At 41.2% G+C, this 14,774-nt stretch overlaps 1 protein-coding gene across 3 annotated transcripts in view; it reads right to left on the bottom strand.

The window, feature by feature from the left end:
• THADA (THADA armadillo repeat containing) overlaps positions 1-2,096 on the bottom strand; it is a 281,980-nt gene extending 279,884 nt beyond the window's left edge. For all 3 annotated transcript variants that reach the window (XM_075925431.2, XM_075925430.2, XM_089777509.1), the window contains exon 1: positions 1,891-2,096. In XM_075925431.2, coding sequence (XP_075781546.2) covers positions 1,891-2,044 — 154 coding nt within the window. In that variant the 5' untranslated portion in view covers positions 2,045-2,096. The remainder of the gene's footprint in view (positions 1-1,890) is intronic.
• Positions 2,097-14,774: the final 12,678 nt, after the last annotated feature.

Raw genomic sequence — 14,774 nt, 5'->3', positions numbered from 1 at the left:
GAATCCTGCATTTAATCAGTAAAAATTTTCTGTAAACAAAAATCTGGAAATGCTCACTGAAAGTATTTGTTGAAGTTTGAAAGGTAACAGAAATGCCATTCACTTATTATAATGAGTGGATATTTTTGATCAGTGGTGCTTAATATTTTGATGGGGGGGCCACTCCAAGATTTTGGAACATGGTCAAGGGCCACACCCTTCCATGATATTAATGGAGGAGATGTGGGATCTGCAATGGAGATTGAGTGCAGAAGGGAGCCTGGGGTAAGAGATTGGGGTTCAGGAGGACGTGTGGGATCCGGGAGGGAGTTTGGGTGAAGGAGGCAGTTATGACCTGGGGCACAGGACTAGGGTGCAGGGATTTGGGTTGTGACCTAGGGCAGGAAGGATTTGTTACAGGTGCACGAGGGGAGATATGGGTTTGGGTTGTGACCCAGAGCAGGGGGATTGGATTGCAGGATCTGGGAGGGGGCATGGGTTCAGGAGGGGGGCAGAGGGTTTGGACTATATGGGGTGACAGCAGGTTGAGGGGAGGACCTGAGGTGCCAGAGGAAGATTCTGAACGGGAGACTCACTTGGGTAACTCTCAGCCAGCAGAACAAACATGTTTCTCAGGCCGTCTCCCTGCCTGCCCCGCCCCTACACAGGCTGCAGGGGCCTTGTGCATCAGTGAATAAGAGCCTGAGGGGAAAGGAGAGTGGTGCTTCACATGCTGTCTGTTCTTCAAACAGGCAGTTCCTATTGGCTAGAAACCGCCAGGGGTGGCGAAAGTACATGAAGCCTCTTCCAACTCCTCCCCCATAGCTGAGAAACACAAATGGCCAGCAGCTGCTTTTCTCAGTGGCATACGGGGGTGGGGCAAGCAGGGAGTCCGCCTGAGGCTTCCTGCTTTAGTCGTGGACCGGATCCGGCAGCTTGGCAAGCTGGATCCGACCCACCAGCTTTATTTTGCCCAAGCCTGTTTTTGATAAAGTCTCAATTCTCCCTCTGCTCGTTGTGAATTGATGATAGTAAGACTGGGATCTTAGAGTGTGTCTACACAAAGTTATTTTGGAATAACGGCTCTTATTCCAAAATAACTATGCAAGCGTCCACAAAGCAATTCTGTTATTTTGAAATAACAGACGGCTTATTCCGACTTCTGTAAACCTCATTCTATGAAGAATAATGCCTATTCCAAAACAGCTATTTTGAAATAAGACGCGTGTAGACACTCCACTTCCATTATTTTGAAATAGCCCCTCACCAGGGCCATTCTAAGTTATTCCTCCTGGGGTTCTAAATTGAGATAGCACATCTACATTAGGGAAGCCTGCCTCAGACTAATTTTGAGGCTTCCCTTCAGTGTAGACGTGACATTTTGAAATAAGCTATTTCAGAATAACTATTCCAGAGTAGCTTATTCCAAAATAAGGCTATATCTACACTGGCGGGTTGTTGCGCCAGAAGTATGCAAATTAGGCTAAGCATGGAATATCGCTGAGACAATTGCATACCTAACGAGCTGACATTTTTGCGGAAGAGGCTCTTGTGCTAGAAGGAGCTGTCTACACTGCCCCTTCTTGCGCAAGAAAAACCCTCTTGCGCAATGCCGTTATTCCTGAAAATAATCAGTGTAGCGGCATTGCGCAAGAGGGTTTTTCTTGCGCAAGAAGGGGCAGTGTAGACAGCTCCTTCTAGCGCAAGAGCCTCTTCTGCAAAAATGGAGGCTCATTAGGTATGCAAATGAGGCGCCAGTGTAGACATAGCCTAACTGTGTACCCTTAGTGAGCTTCTACCAAAATCTGTAATATAATGACTTAAATTGAAGGACAAGTCCAAATGACAAGTTTTTGAACTAAGAATTATTTCAGTTAAACTTTATAGTATTTAAATACTGCTGATACTTACCATCCATTAATAATTTTGTGAAGTTATTCAGTATACCACACATACTTTGCCACACAAGAGAACCAGGTTTCTTCCAAAGACTTCCCTGAAAATTATCCTGTAATTTCTGTAGTAGCAACATTGAGACTTTAATGGCCATCAATAAATCATGCATCAACTGAGTTTGAGCAATACTATTTCCACTAAGCTTTCTGAAAAGGGAAAAAAAATACAAATAAAATCAACTAAAATGTCTATTTCTCCCATTCAAATATTTTGCCAAAATTCCAGAAAAAAGTTATTTATTTTATTCTATCCACTGAGAATATATATGTATTTTTTTAAGTAGGAAAGATATGTCCAAGGCATTCTCATTTGGGGATTTTTTAAACAACTCACTGAATGCTGGCTAAACAAATGCATGACTTTGTGAACAAATTTCTCATAATCTTTCATATTGTTACAATCAATAATATTAATCACAAAACAGACAAAAACACTTCAACTTCTTTTGATATTTTATCAAAGTTAATGTAACTCATGCTGTGACTATTTTTTAATAAACCAGGAACTGGTAAATTTAAGTGGAGTACTAAAAACGTAACATAGAAAAGATTTTATTTGACTTCTGCAAGGTAAGCTAAAGGTCTCATTCTCATTAATGTCAAGAAAAGAATAACGAGTAGTCCTGGGGCACCTTAGAGACTAACATCAAATATACAGACCTCTAAGTGTTTAGCAAGACTGCATACAATATCTATATCTGTAAACAGGGTCTGAATCAATGCTTCCATTACAGCCAGCTTGAATGGGAAGGAAATCCTGGGTGTGGTTATGTAAATACAGTTCACTCAGTTTGCTTAGGCCTGCTAGATATTCAATTGTTAGAAGGTGGTTTACCCATTGTGACCAATTTGGCTGTTGTGGAGTCACAAATTGTGTTAATACTAAATGCAGGAAATGTAAGATATGACCACCAATGTTTGCAGTTATTGGGAGAATGCAGAAAAATTGTGTTTAACTCAGTTCAAAGGAGAGACCCTGTCAGTGTAAATACACTTGGAGGGACAGAGGGTCCAATTCCAGATCCCTATAGTTTAAGCTGGAGAAGGAGTTGAGTCAGCAGAATGCATACCTTTCATGCATGAGCTGTAAGACTGGTTTAACCTGTTTCTCCCCACTGCTTCAGAGTTAAAGAAAGGTTCCATAAGGCATCTTTTTTGTATGTAAATTTACTTCAGTGGCTGCTGGAATCTCTTGTGGCTGGTCTGTGCTTTGGACTAAGAGCTGAAATCACTGAGGGTACATCTACATAGTACGGCTTAACTCGAAATCAGCTACACAAATTGAGCTACATCAATTGTTTAGCTTACTTCAAAATTAGGAGCATCTACACAGCACTTATTTCAAAATAGGAAACTCGCCCTCCAGGTGAATGGCAAGTGACTAGCAGAGTGAGCGAGTTACCCCTATACTCCACCATTCAGGATGGGAGGTGAACTCTGCAGATCACCTCTGAACTCTGGTCTGCCCTAACCAAGGGCAGCGACACTGAGTGGAGTACAGAGAAGTGTAGGGTATGTGAAGGGGACATTTACATTGCTGGAGTTAAAAACCGGAGAGGAAAAAGTATATTGCCCAACCTACTTGGGCTGGGATGTCTACTCACAGTTTTGGTTATGAACTCTGTAGTATTTTCCTAAATTAATGCCATGTTACTTCCCTCCCCTTTTATTAAAGGTTTCTTTTCCACACTCAGACTCTGTGCTTGTGAGTGGGGAAGCATTGTGTCCCAGAGGCACCCAGAGATGTTGTGTAAATTTCTCAGGCTAATGGGAGAGGCTCAAGCCAGTGCTGTGATGGATGGATGAAAAGGAGCCCCTAGACATTGAACTCAGCCCTGGCACTACCTGGCAGAAGGGTTACATATCTATATCTATTAGAGTGTGTCTGTGAGTCCGTCTGCCTGTGCATCTGTAAATCCATTTGAGAACTCTTCCTAAGAGCTAGACCACGAAATTTGGTATGCAGCTTCCTCGTACCCTAACTCAGTGGTCACCAACCAATAGATCGGGATCTACTGGTAGATCTTGGAACCTCTGACAGGTGATCTCGACTGGTTTGGCCAAGAGGCTACCAAGTGCCAGCACTTCCGCTGCCCTTCCCCCCACTGCTGTGCACCTTCTACTCTTTCCTTGGAGCTGTCCCCTCAGCAACCTCCTGCTTTCTGTCAAGGGCAGGGGAGGGAGAAGAGGAGCGCTGATGTCAAGGTGCCCCTTCTCTCCCACCCTGTGTCCTATGTCCACAGAGCAGAGAGGGGGCACAACATGACTTGGGAGGGTGTTCACTGGCCGCTTTTGGGAGTAGTACAGGGCAGGGTCCCTGCCTTAGCCCCACTGTATCACCACCCAGGAGTGCTCTGCTGGAGCCCACATCCCACAATCCTACCCCAGTCACGAACCCCCTCCTGCATCCCAAGTCCCAGCCCCGAGCACCCCTGCATCCCAACACCCTCCCAGAGCCTGCACCAAGAACCCCTTCCTACACCTCAACTGCCTGCCCCCAAGCTAAGCTCAGAGCCCCTCTCACACTTCAAATCCCTTAACCCAAGACCAGAGCCTGCACTCCAACCTTCTGCCAGCCCAGATCTCCGCGGGACAGCCCCGCTGCCCCCAACCCTGCTTCCACCAGCCGCCCACCTCCTCCCCCATCTCCATGGGACAGTCTTGCTGCCCCCAACCCTGCTTCCCGGTGTCTGGTTCCCCCCCCCCCCGCCCCACACACACACACGCACCTCCTCCCAGTCCGCCCTGCTCTGCTCCCCTCCCGGCAGCCACACTGAGGCCCGGTATTTTTTTTTCCTGCGGCCCGGTACCGGGCCACAGCCCATAGTTTGAGAAACACTGGTATAGGGTACTTGAGACGCTGCTTAATTCCTTCCACTGCCCCTGAGAAAGCATGATCCCCCAAACCCAAGTACAACTATCAAACAATATATTGGGTTCACTATACCAGATTCACGGTTACAGAGAAAATAGCAGCTTCAAGGGTAATCTGTGTTTAAAACTGACAAATTCTACTGTCCTTTTTAGGTTCCTGGGTAAATTCCAACAACAACCACTTCACTCATTTGGTAACAAAGCTAAATTAAAACAAAAGCAGTCACCTGGGAAGCAGATATGTTTCTCTTACAGTCTGATTCAAAGGTGTCTGCTAACTACCCACTTTAAATCCAGTTCTGAAGAAAGTGCAGGTTGAATCTCTGTGGTCTGGGACTCTCTGGTCTGGCAACATCCATGGTCTGTAAAATCCATGGATGCTGCTGGACTAGAGAGCCCCATCACAGAGGTTGCTGGTGGCTGGGAGCAGAGCCAGCCAGCGGGGCAGCAGAGCCCATGGGCCAGCAGAGCCCATGGGCCAGCAGAGCCCATGGGCCAGCAGAGCCCACAGTCATCTGGACCGGGAAACCAGTGGGGAAGCCGGAGCCTGCAAGGAGTAGGGGGGAGTAGAACTCACAGAAGGCTGGGAAGACAGTGGGGATGCTGCAGTCCACTGGGCAGCGGGTCCACAGCAGGCAGGGCCAGGAAGGGAGGGGGGCTGCAGAGCTCACAACTGGCAGGGCCATGATTGCCAGCAGAGACAACGGGGCCACCAGTGGAGCCACTGACAGAGCTCACAGGGCTAAGGGCAGTAGAGCCCAGCAGAGAAGCTGGTGTTCCCTGTCCCACCAGACCTTTCCTGGTCCAGAAAATTCCTTTGTCCGGGACAGGTCAGGTCCCAAGGGAGCTGGACAAGACGGTCCAAACTGTACCCACAACTTACAGTTCTCTGGTAAGATTGGCAGCTACAACTCTCTATGCCTCTTGTACTGCCACATCTATGTTTTTCAACTCCTGTCTTCCTCTATAAGCATGCACTGGAGGTGATAAACTCTACTCTTCTTGCTTTAAATGGCATAGTACTGCACATACCAGCTTTATCGCTGTGACATTTACACCATTAATAAAGGTTCAGAAAAGGGCAACAAAAATGATTAGGGGTTTGAAACAGGTCCCATATGAAGAGAGATTAAAAAGACTTGGACTTTTCAGCTTAGAAAGGAGGAGACTAAGGAGGGATATGATAGAGGTCTATAAAATCATGACAGGTATGGAAAAAGTGAATAAGGAAAAGTTATTTACTTATTTCCATAATAAAAGAACTAGGGGTCACCAAATGAAATTAATAGGCAGCAGGTTTAAAACAAACAAAAGGAAGTTTTTCTTCACTCAGAACACACTCAACCTCTGGAACTCCTTGCCAGAGGATGCGGTGAAAGTTAGAACTTTAACAAGGTTAAAAAAAAAAAAGAGAGCTAGATAGATTCATGGATGTTAGGCCCATCAATGGCTATTAGCCAGGATGAGCAGGAATGGTATCCCTAGCCTCTGTTTCTCTGGAGGTGGGTGACTGGGTAGGGATCACCTGAGGATTACCTGTTGTGATCCCTCCCTCTGGGGCATCTGGTATTGGCCACTGTCGGCAGACAGGTTACTGGACTAGATGGACTTTGGACTGACCCAATATGGCCGTTCTTATTAATGACTTTATTGTTACTAGAAAAAATATTCAGTCAACTGTATCATCCATGACAGTGCATTTGAAACAGCTAAATACATTTCACAATTAATTTCACTTGCCTGCTTTCCTCTTGTAATTCAATGAGAGACTTCTGCAGAAACTGAAGAACTATTAAAAATAAAATATAATAAGGAATTATTCTGTTGAAAAACAGACTGAATTGGAAATCTAAATTGGTCCCACATGTGTTCATGCAGGTTTGTTCATGCACTGAAAAATTATTTGCCAAAAGGAAGCAAAAGTACAACAGTACAAATCAATCAAGTTTGAAGTTCAGTACAGTCTCACAGGAGTAATGTTCAAAGCAAGTGGGAAAAGTCCATTATAAAAATTGTACAATATCCCTAGACTGTGCAACCCTAAATTTTTCTGAGAAAGTCGATAAAGATATGCTTCCAAAATAAGGATTGGCCGCTTACTGGAGGCAAGGAACTCACTCTCACAAGGTTCTCTCATACAACTTTGCAACAGCCTTAGGACATCCATTCCAGGCAGCCTTGACCACTAGGGTCAATTTTCCCTTGCTGTAAGGGTCTAAGCCTGCAAGATACTGAGAACCCTAAGCTCACAGTGAGATGCTAAAATGAAATGAATTTAAATGGTAGCTGAAGGCCCTGGAGCACCCCACAAGATAAGCCTGAAATTCCACAGATCATGAATTTTTTTTTTTTTTGGACAAAGATCTAATTTTACAATACATCAAGTTGCCATTATCCTATAGTCTAGAAACTGAATCAAATAAAATGATACATTAAACTGTGCTATTGGTAGATCAATATTCATCACTGCCAGTTTCTGGTTCTCGCTCCCTCACCAGCAGAGGCTAGTAATGGTCATATTAGGGCTGTTGATCAATCGCAGTTAACTCAGATGATTAACACAAAAAATGTAAATTTAAACTGTAGCTGAACGAGCTCAATGTTGTCTCGCAGCATTACCAACACTTCCACTGTTTACTGGGCTCTTAAAAGACATTTAGGGATAAATTAGACCTAAATAACAGCACAGAACACAGAGAGCCAGGACTGGTGGTTGTAAAACTTTATGGGAATGCAGAAAACTTGGCCACACCTATGATAAGAGGACTTCCGGCTAACTAAAATCATGCTGGACCACAGATGTTGCCCAACTAAAGAGATCCAACCTATATTTGATCACAAATATTTGCACTTTGGAAAAGATTTTAAAATGGTTATTTTCAATTCACCTCATACAATTATTGTTGTGTAATCTCTTTAACATGAAAGTGCAACTTACAAATGCAGATTTTTGTGTTTGTTACATAACTTCATTAAAACCAAACCAAAACAAAAACTCTAAAGAAGACACATCCTCTCAGACCTACTTCTTGTTCAGCCAACCACTAAGACAAACATTTATTTACAGTTATCGGAGATAATGTTGCCAATTTCTCATATATAACATTACCTCAAAGTGAGAACTAGGCATTCACATGTAGCACTTTTCTGGCTGGCATTGCAAGATATATACATGCCAGACGTGCCCTCCTGCGTCAATCACCATTCCAAAGGACATACCTCCATGCTGATGATGCTCATTAAACAAATAATCAGTTAAATTTGTGACTTAACTCCTTGGGGGAGAATTGTACGTCTCCTCTTTTACCAACACTGTGACATATATTTCATGTTATAGCAGTCTCCGATACATGTTGTTCATTTTAAGAACACTTTCACAGCAGATGTGACAAAATGCCAATAAGGGACCACGGTGAAGACAGCTACAGTACTCAACTCAAGGTTTAAAATTCTGAAGTGCCTGCCAAAAACTGAGAGGAAACAGGTGTGAAGCTTGCTTGCAGACATCTTAAAAGAGCCCAGTTCCAACATGGAAATATAAAACCTGAACCACAAAAGAAAAATAAATTAATCTTTTGTTGGTGGCATCTGACTCAGTTGATGAAAATGAACGTGTGTTGGGTGTGCCCTGCTTTGGATTTTTATCAAGAAGAAACCATCATCAGCATGGATGCATGTCCTTTGAAATGGTGGTTGAATCATAGAATACTAGAAATAGAAGGGACCTTGAGAGGACCAAGTACCATTTAGATCATCCCTGGTAGATTTTTATCTAACCTGCTTTAAAATATCTCTAATGATGGAGATTCCATAACCACCCGAAGCAATTTATTCCAGTGCTTAAACCACCTCGACAGAAAATTTTCCTAATGTCCAACCTAAACCTCTCTTGCTGCAATTTAAGCCCATTGCTTTTGTCCTATCATCAGAGACCAAGGAGAACAATTTTTTTCCCCTCCTCCTTGTAACACCCTTTTAGATACCTGAAAATCATTATGTTGTCCTCTCTCAGAATAGGTCTAGACTGCAGAGTTTTCCGGGATACCAGAAAAGCTCTGCTATGTCCAAGAGAAACATCCACTTTTCTGAGGGGGGGGGGGGAGCGGGGAGAGTAAAAAAAGTGGACCTGTTTTGTCGGAATCCCTGTAAACCTCATTTTCCAGAGAAGAAGGGATATTCCAAAAGAGGACATCTTTCAGAAGTAAATGGGAAAAAGATACGCAATTTGTGAACCGCAATTTATCTTTGTAATCTAGGCATAGCCCCAGTCTTCTATTTTCCAAGCTAAACAAGCCCAATTATTTTAGTCTTCCCTTATAGGTCATGTTTTCTACACTTCAATAATTTTTGTTGTTCTTCTCTGGACCTTCTCCAATTTCTCCACATCTTTCCTGAAATGTGGCAGCCAGAACTGGACACAATACTCCAGTTGAGGCATAATCAGCTCAGAGTAAAACAGAAAAATTACTTCTCATGTCTTACTCACCACACTCCTGTTAATGCATCCCAGAATCATGCTTGCATTTTTTGCAACAGTATCATACCGTTAACGCACATTTAGTTTGTGGTCCTCTATGACTCAAAGATCCTTTTCTGCAGTACTCCTACCTAAACAGTCACTTCCTATTTTGTGTGTGTGTGTGAGAGAGAAACTGACTGCCCTTCCTAAGTGAACTACTTTGCATTTGTCCTTACTGAACTTCATCCTATTTACCTCAGACCATTTCTCTAGTTTGTCTAGATGATTTTGAATTATGACCTTAACCCCTCCCAGCTTGGTATCATCTGCCAACTTCATAAGCACACTCTGTCTGCCATCATCTAAGTCACTGATGAAGATATTGACCAGAAATGTTCCAAAACTGACCCCTTAAGAACCATACTTGTTATGCCCTTCCAGCATGACTGTGAACCACTGAAAACTACTTGATTCATCTGAAGAAGTGGGCTGTGCCCACAAAAGCTCATGATACCATCTATATGTTTTGTTAGTCTTTAAGATGCTGCTAGACTATATGTTGTGTTTTAAGTTTTCCTCTGAGAACAGTTGCCAACCAGTTAGGCAGCCACCTTATAGTAGTCCCAGTTAGGCTGTATTTCTCTAGTTTATCTACAAGACTTCACTAAAGTCTAGGTGTACCACATTTACCACTTCCTCCTTAATCAACAAGGCTTCTTATTCTATTAAAAAAAGCTATCAGATTGATTTGACGTGATTTGTTCTTTACAAATCTATGCTGGCTGTTACCTATCACCTTATTTTCTTCTAGATGTCTGCAGATGGATTCCTTAATTATTTGCTCCATTATATTTCCTGGCACAGAAGTTACGCTGACTGGCCTGTGGTTTCCATGGTTGTCCTGGAAAGGACATATGAATCTTCAGCACATCTGGCACTTACATATCTTGCAATGCTAGCTGCAATAGTGCCATATGAATGCCTGTTCTGACTTTCAGCCAATATTATAAAAGCAAGAGATAATACTTCTGTTTACAAACAAATTTGTTAGTTGGAATGATTGGCTGAACAAGAAATAGAATTGAGTTGACTTGTAGGCTCTGAAGTTTTACATAGCTTTATTTTTTAATGTAAGGGGTTTTGTACATAATTCTGTTTGCAATTTAAACTTTCACGATAAAGAGACTGCATTACAGTACTTCTATTAGGTGAACTGAAAAATACTATTTATTTTGTTTTTACAGTGCAAAAATTTGTAATAAAAAATATAGAGTGAGCACTGTACAATTTGTATTCTGTGTTGTAGCTGAAATAAATATATTTGAAAATGCAGAATACCTCTAAAAATATTTAAATAAAAGGCATTCCATTACTGTTTAACAGTTGATTAATCATGGGATTAATTGCAATTAATTGTTTTAATCTCACAATTAATCAATTAATTTTTAAATCACTTGACAGACCTAATTCGCCAATGTCACATTATCTAACTTTAGGATTGGGAAGTCAGAGATAATATCTTATGTCACTTAATAGCAACTCCTGCTCTGAAACCTTTCTACTGAGATCTATTCAGTCCCACAGCAATAAATGCAACGGAGGGAATTGGAAGATGGAAGATAAAAAGTCATGGAAAACATAAAAAAATCTACCAAGATACAATTATAACAGAAAAGAATATTTTCATGGAACTTACTCATTTCTAGTAAACTCACTAAGAAGAGATGTTCAAAAATTGTTTCTATTGTCTTCACATTTAGTTTTTATTGGTTGTGAGTTTTCATGAATAACTAAGAGAGGAGTTTATTATATTTAACACATTTAAAATACCATGCTGTATTAAGCTATTCTCAAGAAAACATAAGCAATCAAAAATGTTACACTTCTTATATCTACTACAGAAATAGAATGACCTACCTTCTTTGAATAAATTATTAATACTTGCTTTACCTGTGGAGGGAGAAAAACATATATTTCAACAAGTATATGCTGGAAACAATTATTTACTTTAACTCAATAATGGTGACATCAAGACCATTATAAACAATATCAAATTCCAAACCACAATTCAATAAGTTAAAATACGAAAGATAATATTACGTCTTCATACCTATGCTAAAGTTTTCCATACAAGAAGCAAGATTGTCCATTACTTTTCTGTACAAGCACAAGTCTGTAGTTTTTAGTTCTTCTTTAAGACGACAAACAAAACGGTGCACTGCTTCACTCATCAGTTGCTCAGGAAGGCCATTCAGTGAACTATAATAGAAAGAAAACAATCAGTTATTTTAAACAAAATATTAAAAAGCATCCATAATAGGGAAATTGCCAAATTGAAAAAAAACTTAGGCCTCAGTCCTGCACCCAGATCCATAGAGGCCTATATTGAGCACCTCTTCCTTCAGTGGGGTTTTATGCAGGTGCAAGTCTATAACCATACAGATCTCATTACAAGACCAAAATTTAAGGCATTTTACAACACTGAAAAAATAAACAAACACAAATGAATGCAAGTATAAAGGTAATCAGCAGATACAAGTCTGTTACATTATTCTAAGACACAAGGCATTTCCAACTACATCCAGAAGTACAGGTTTTTTTAATTAGCTTCTCCCAAGCTCTGTGCTAACTGCTCTTTCATCTTTTTACCACACTTGTCTTTTCATTTTCTCCCATGTGCCACTTTGACTTCCAGCAGCTTCCCTCTGATCTGTTCTAACACCATAATTCCCTTTCTCCAAAAGGAAAGAGAACCCTCACACATAAAATATGTATTACATCAAATCCTCTAGGGATTATCACTGAAAGATTCAGATTGTTTCACTACTTCAAGTTTTATTCCTGGGGGAATTCTGCATCACCGTGCTGTCACAGAATTCAGGTCCCCCCAGATTTCTTTGTTTCTACGCTGAAAAATGAATTCTGATGAGAAGCAAAGTGAAGCCACAAAAGTGGTCACGCACCCCTCCCCAGCAGCACAGACACGTCAGTGTGGGTGCCTAAAACAGCCAGAAGAGACAGAAGTCACTGCTGGAAGGGGTGACCGGGAGTCTGGACAGTCAGGCGTGTGACAGAGAGATACAGTATTCTGTTTCTCTCCCTTGCTATTACAACATTTTTTATGGAAGAGCAGGCCATCTGGGTGATCCTGAGGAGGGACATATGAGGCAGGCTCAGCAGAATGCCTGTTTAGAGATATATTCCCATTGTCTTTGAGAATTGCCCCAGGAGTATAAAACAGGTATAAAAGTTTTAAGGCTTCTTTACATTGTCATAGCGGTGTAAAGGACAATATCGCCTTATAAATGCTTGTGGTGTTTTAGTGATTAGAATTGAATTTTTGAACTGAAAAAATTCCTGCCAAAATGTGCTCCACAAACTGTTTGCTACTGACCTTTCCAGAGACAGTCAGTGGGCCAGTTTAAATTGCGAGTTTGATTCCCCAGCTCTCACTTACTTTTCAGATGTCTATAATGTAACATTAAGCATATGGCCACATATATTTGTTGACTAATAACTAGAAATAAAAGGGTCACATCTGGCTACATTACAATTAGGCAAGGGGGTTTGAGGATTTTCTCCAATGCTCCCGACTCCCATTCTGTATCCATTGTATTGTAGTTTAAATAAATTACAAAAATAATTTAAGCCAACATGATTTTATTGCCTTGTTTTGACAAATAAAAATGCAGAATTTTGCAGATTTTACAATATCATAGGCAGTATTTTTAATCTTTTGGTGTAGAATTCCCCTGGGATTAAAGTTTGCTTGTCACCTAATGTGTTATCTGTACAAAATAGGCCAACATCCTTAACAGAGAGAGCCAGTTACATATACAATACCAAGCACTCACACTCAAAACACAGGTTGAATCTCTCTAGTCCTGCAATATTCATAGTCCAACATGATTTAGGTAATCGGATGTTCACTTATTGTGGATGTGACCAAGTTTCCCACATTCCCATAAAATTTGTTTATAGCCACCAGCACTGGCTCTTCTAAGAGCCCAGTAAGCAGTGGAAGTGTTGGTAATGCTGCTAAATATTCTGACCCCTCATGGTTTGTCTAATTGTCTGGTTTGGAATTTGTCAGGTCCCCAGGGAGCCGGAGTAGAGAGGTTCAACCTGTATAACTAACGTTCTTTCTGCGTTCAATTATCTTCTAAACTAGTAGACTATAACAGTTACTTTTCATACATAAGGGGGGGGACAGCACAGAAGATGGCACAGTATTTCTCTTCACAAACTATTTGGATAACTAGTCAAACTAGTCAGGATTTCTCCCCTAAACATTTTACTTAGTGAATACACCTTGAACACTAGGGTGTATTCAAGACTGTGAACAAACTTTCAAACTGTGAAACAAGCAAGGCAACATTTGCATCCACAGTATCAACCCTAAAAATATAAGTTACATTAGATTAAAATAGATTAGATCAAAAGTGCATGTAGAGTTTGATGTCATTATTCAGAGAAACATCCCGATTGGAATAAATTGCAACGTTCTTGACTAAAGATTGAAGGATCAAACCTTTTATTATTTCACTGAACTATTGTTTCTTCCTCCCCGTTATTACATTTGTGTAGTTTAACTTAAGTCTGATGAATGAGATAACACACAGATAATGAGAGAATTCAAAACGGCTGGAGAAAAAAAAAATCTACAGAGACATCTCTCTATATATACACTAATTTCTTTACTTAGAACAGAATTCTTCATTGTGTCAAATTATTAATTTAACAATCAAATAAGATCTTTATAATAGCACCAGCCATTTCTTTTGAGATTTAGTCCTCAGAGTCATAAAACAAACCTCAATCAAAACAGAAAAGTTATTAACCTGGGAAAAAGGAAAGGACCTCTGAACTATCCACTTCTCTCTTGGGAAGGGGGAAATGAAAAAGGAGGAGCAATAAATGCATATAGCTATGAAGTGTTACAACACAGGGGCCTCCATGTGGTCTTTTCTTTCTATATTTTGAGGATAGAAGACAGGGAGTTAGATCGAGTGCCTTCCACTGCCAGTAGCACTGTTCACTTATGCTGTTAATATCTGACTAGAACAGGGGTGGGCAATAATTTTTGTTGGGGGGGGGGGAAGGAGTACTCTTCCATGATATTAATGGAGAAAATGTGGGTTCTAGGATGGACATGGAGGTTGGGTGCAGAAGGAAGATTGGATTGGGGTGCTGGAGAATGTGTGGTGTCCAGAAGGGAGTTTGAGTGAGGGAGGGGTAGTTACTTGGGGCAGAGGGTTGGATACAGGAGGAGGTGCAGGTAGGGTTGCCAGGCGTCCAGTTTTGAACTGGACAGTCCAGTATTTGAGCTCTCTGTTGAGGAAACAGATTGAGAAAATATAAAAGAGAAAATATAAATGTCAGGTATTTTTTAAATAAGATGTAATGTCGATTGTGATGTAATGTCAAGTGTGTCTGGTATTTTTGTTGAAGCCATCTGGCAACCCTAGGTGCAAGGTCTAGAAGGGGAAGTATGGCAGCAGAGCAGG

Source organism: Pelodiscus sinensis, chromosome 3 (genome assembly GCF_052426305.1).
Source record: "Pelodiscus sinensis isolate ZL-2025 chromosome 3, ASM5242630v1, whole genome shotgun sequence".
NCBI lineage: Eukaryota > Metazoa > Chordata > Testudines > Trionychidae > Pelodiscus > Pelodiscus sinensis.
Note: the sequence above shows the minus strand (reverse complement) of the source record. Positions and strands in the feature narration are given on the sequence as shown.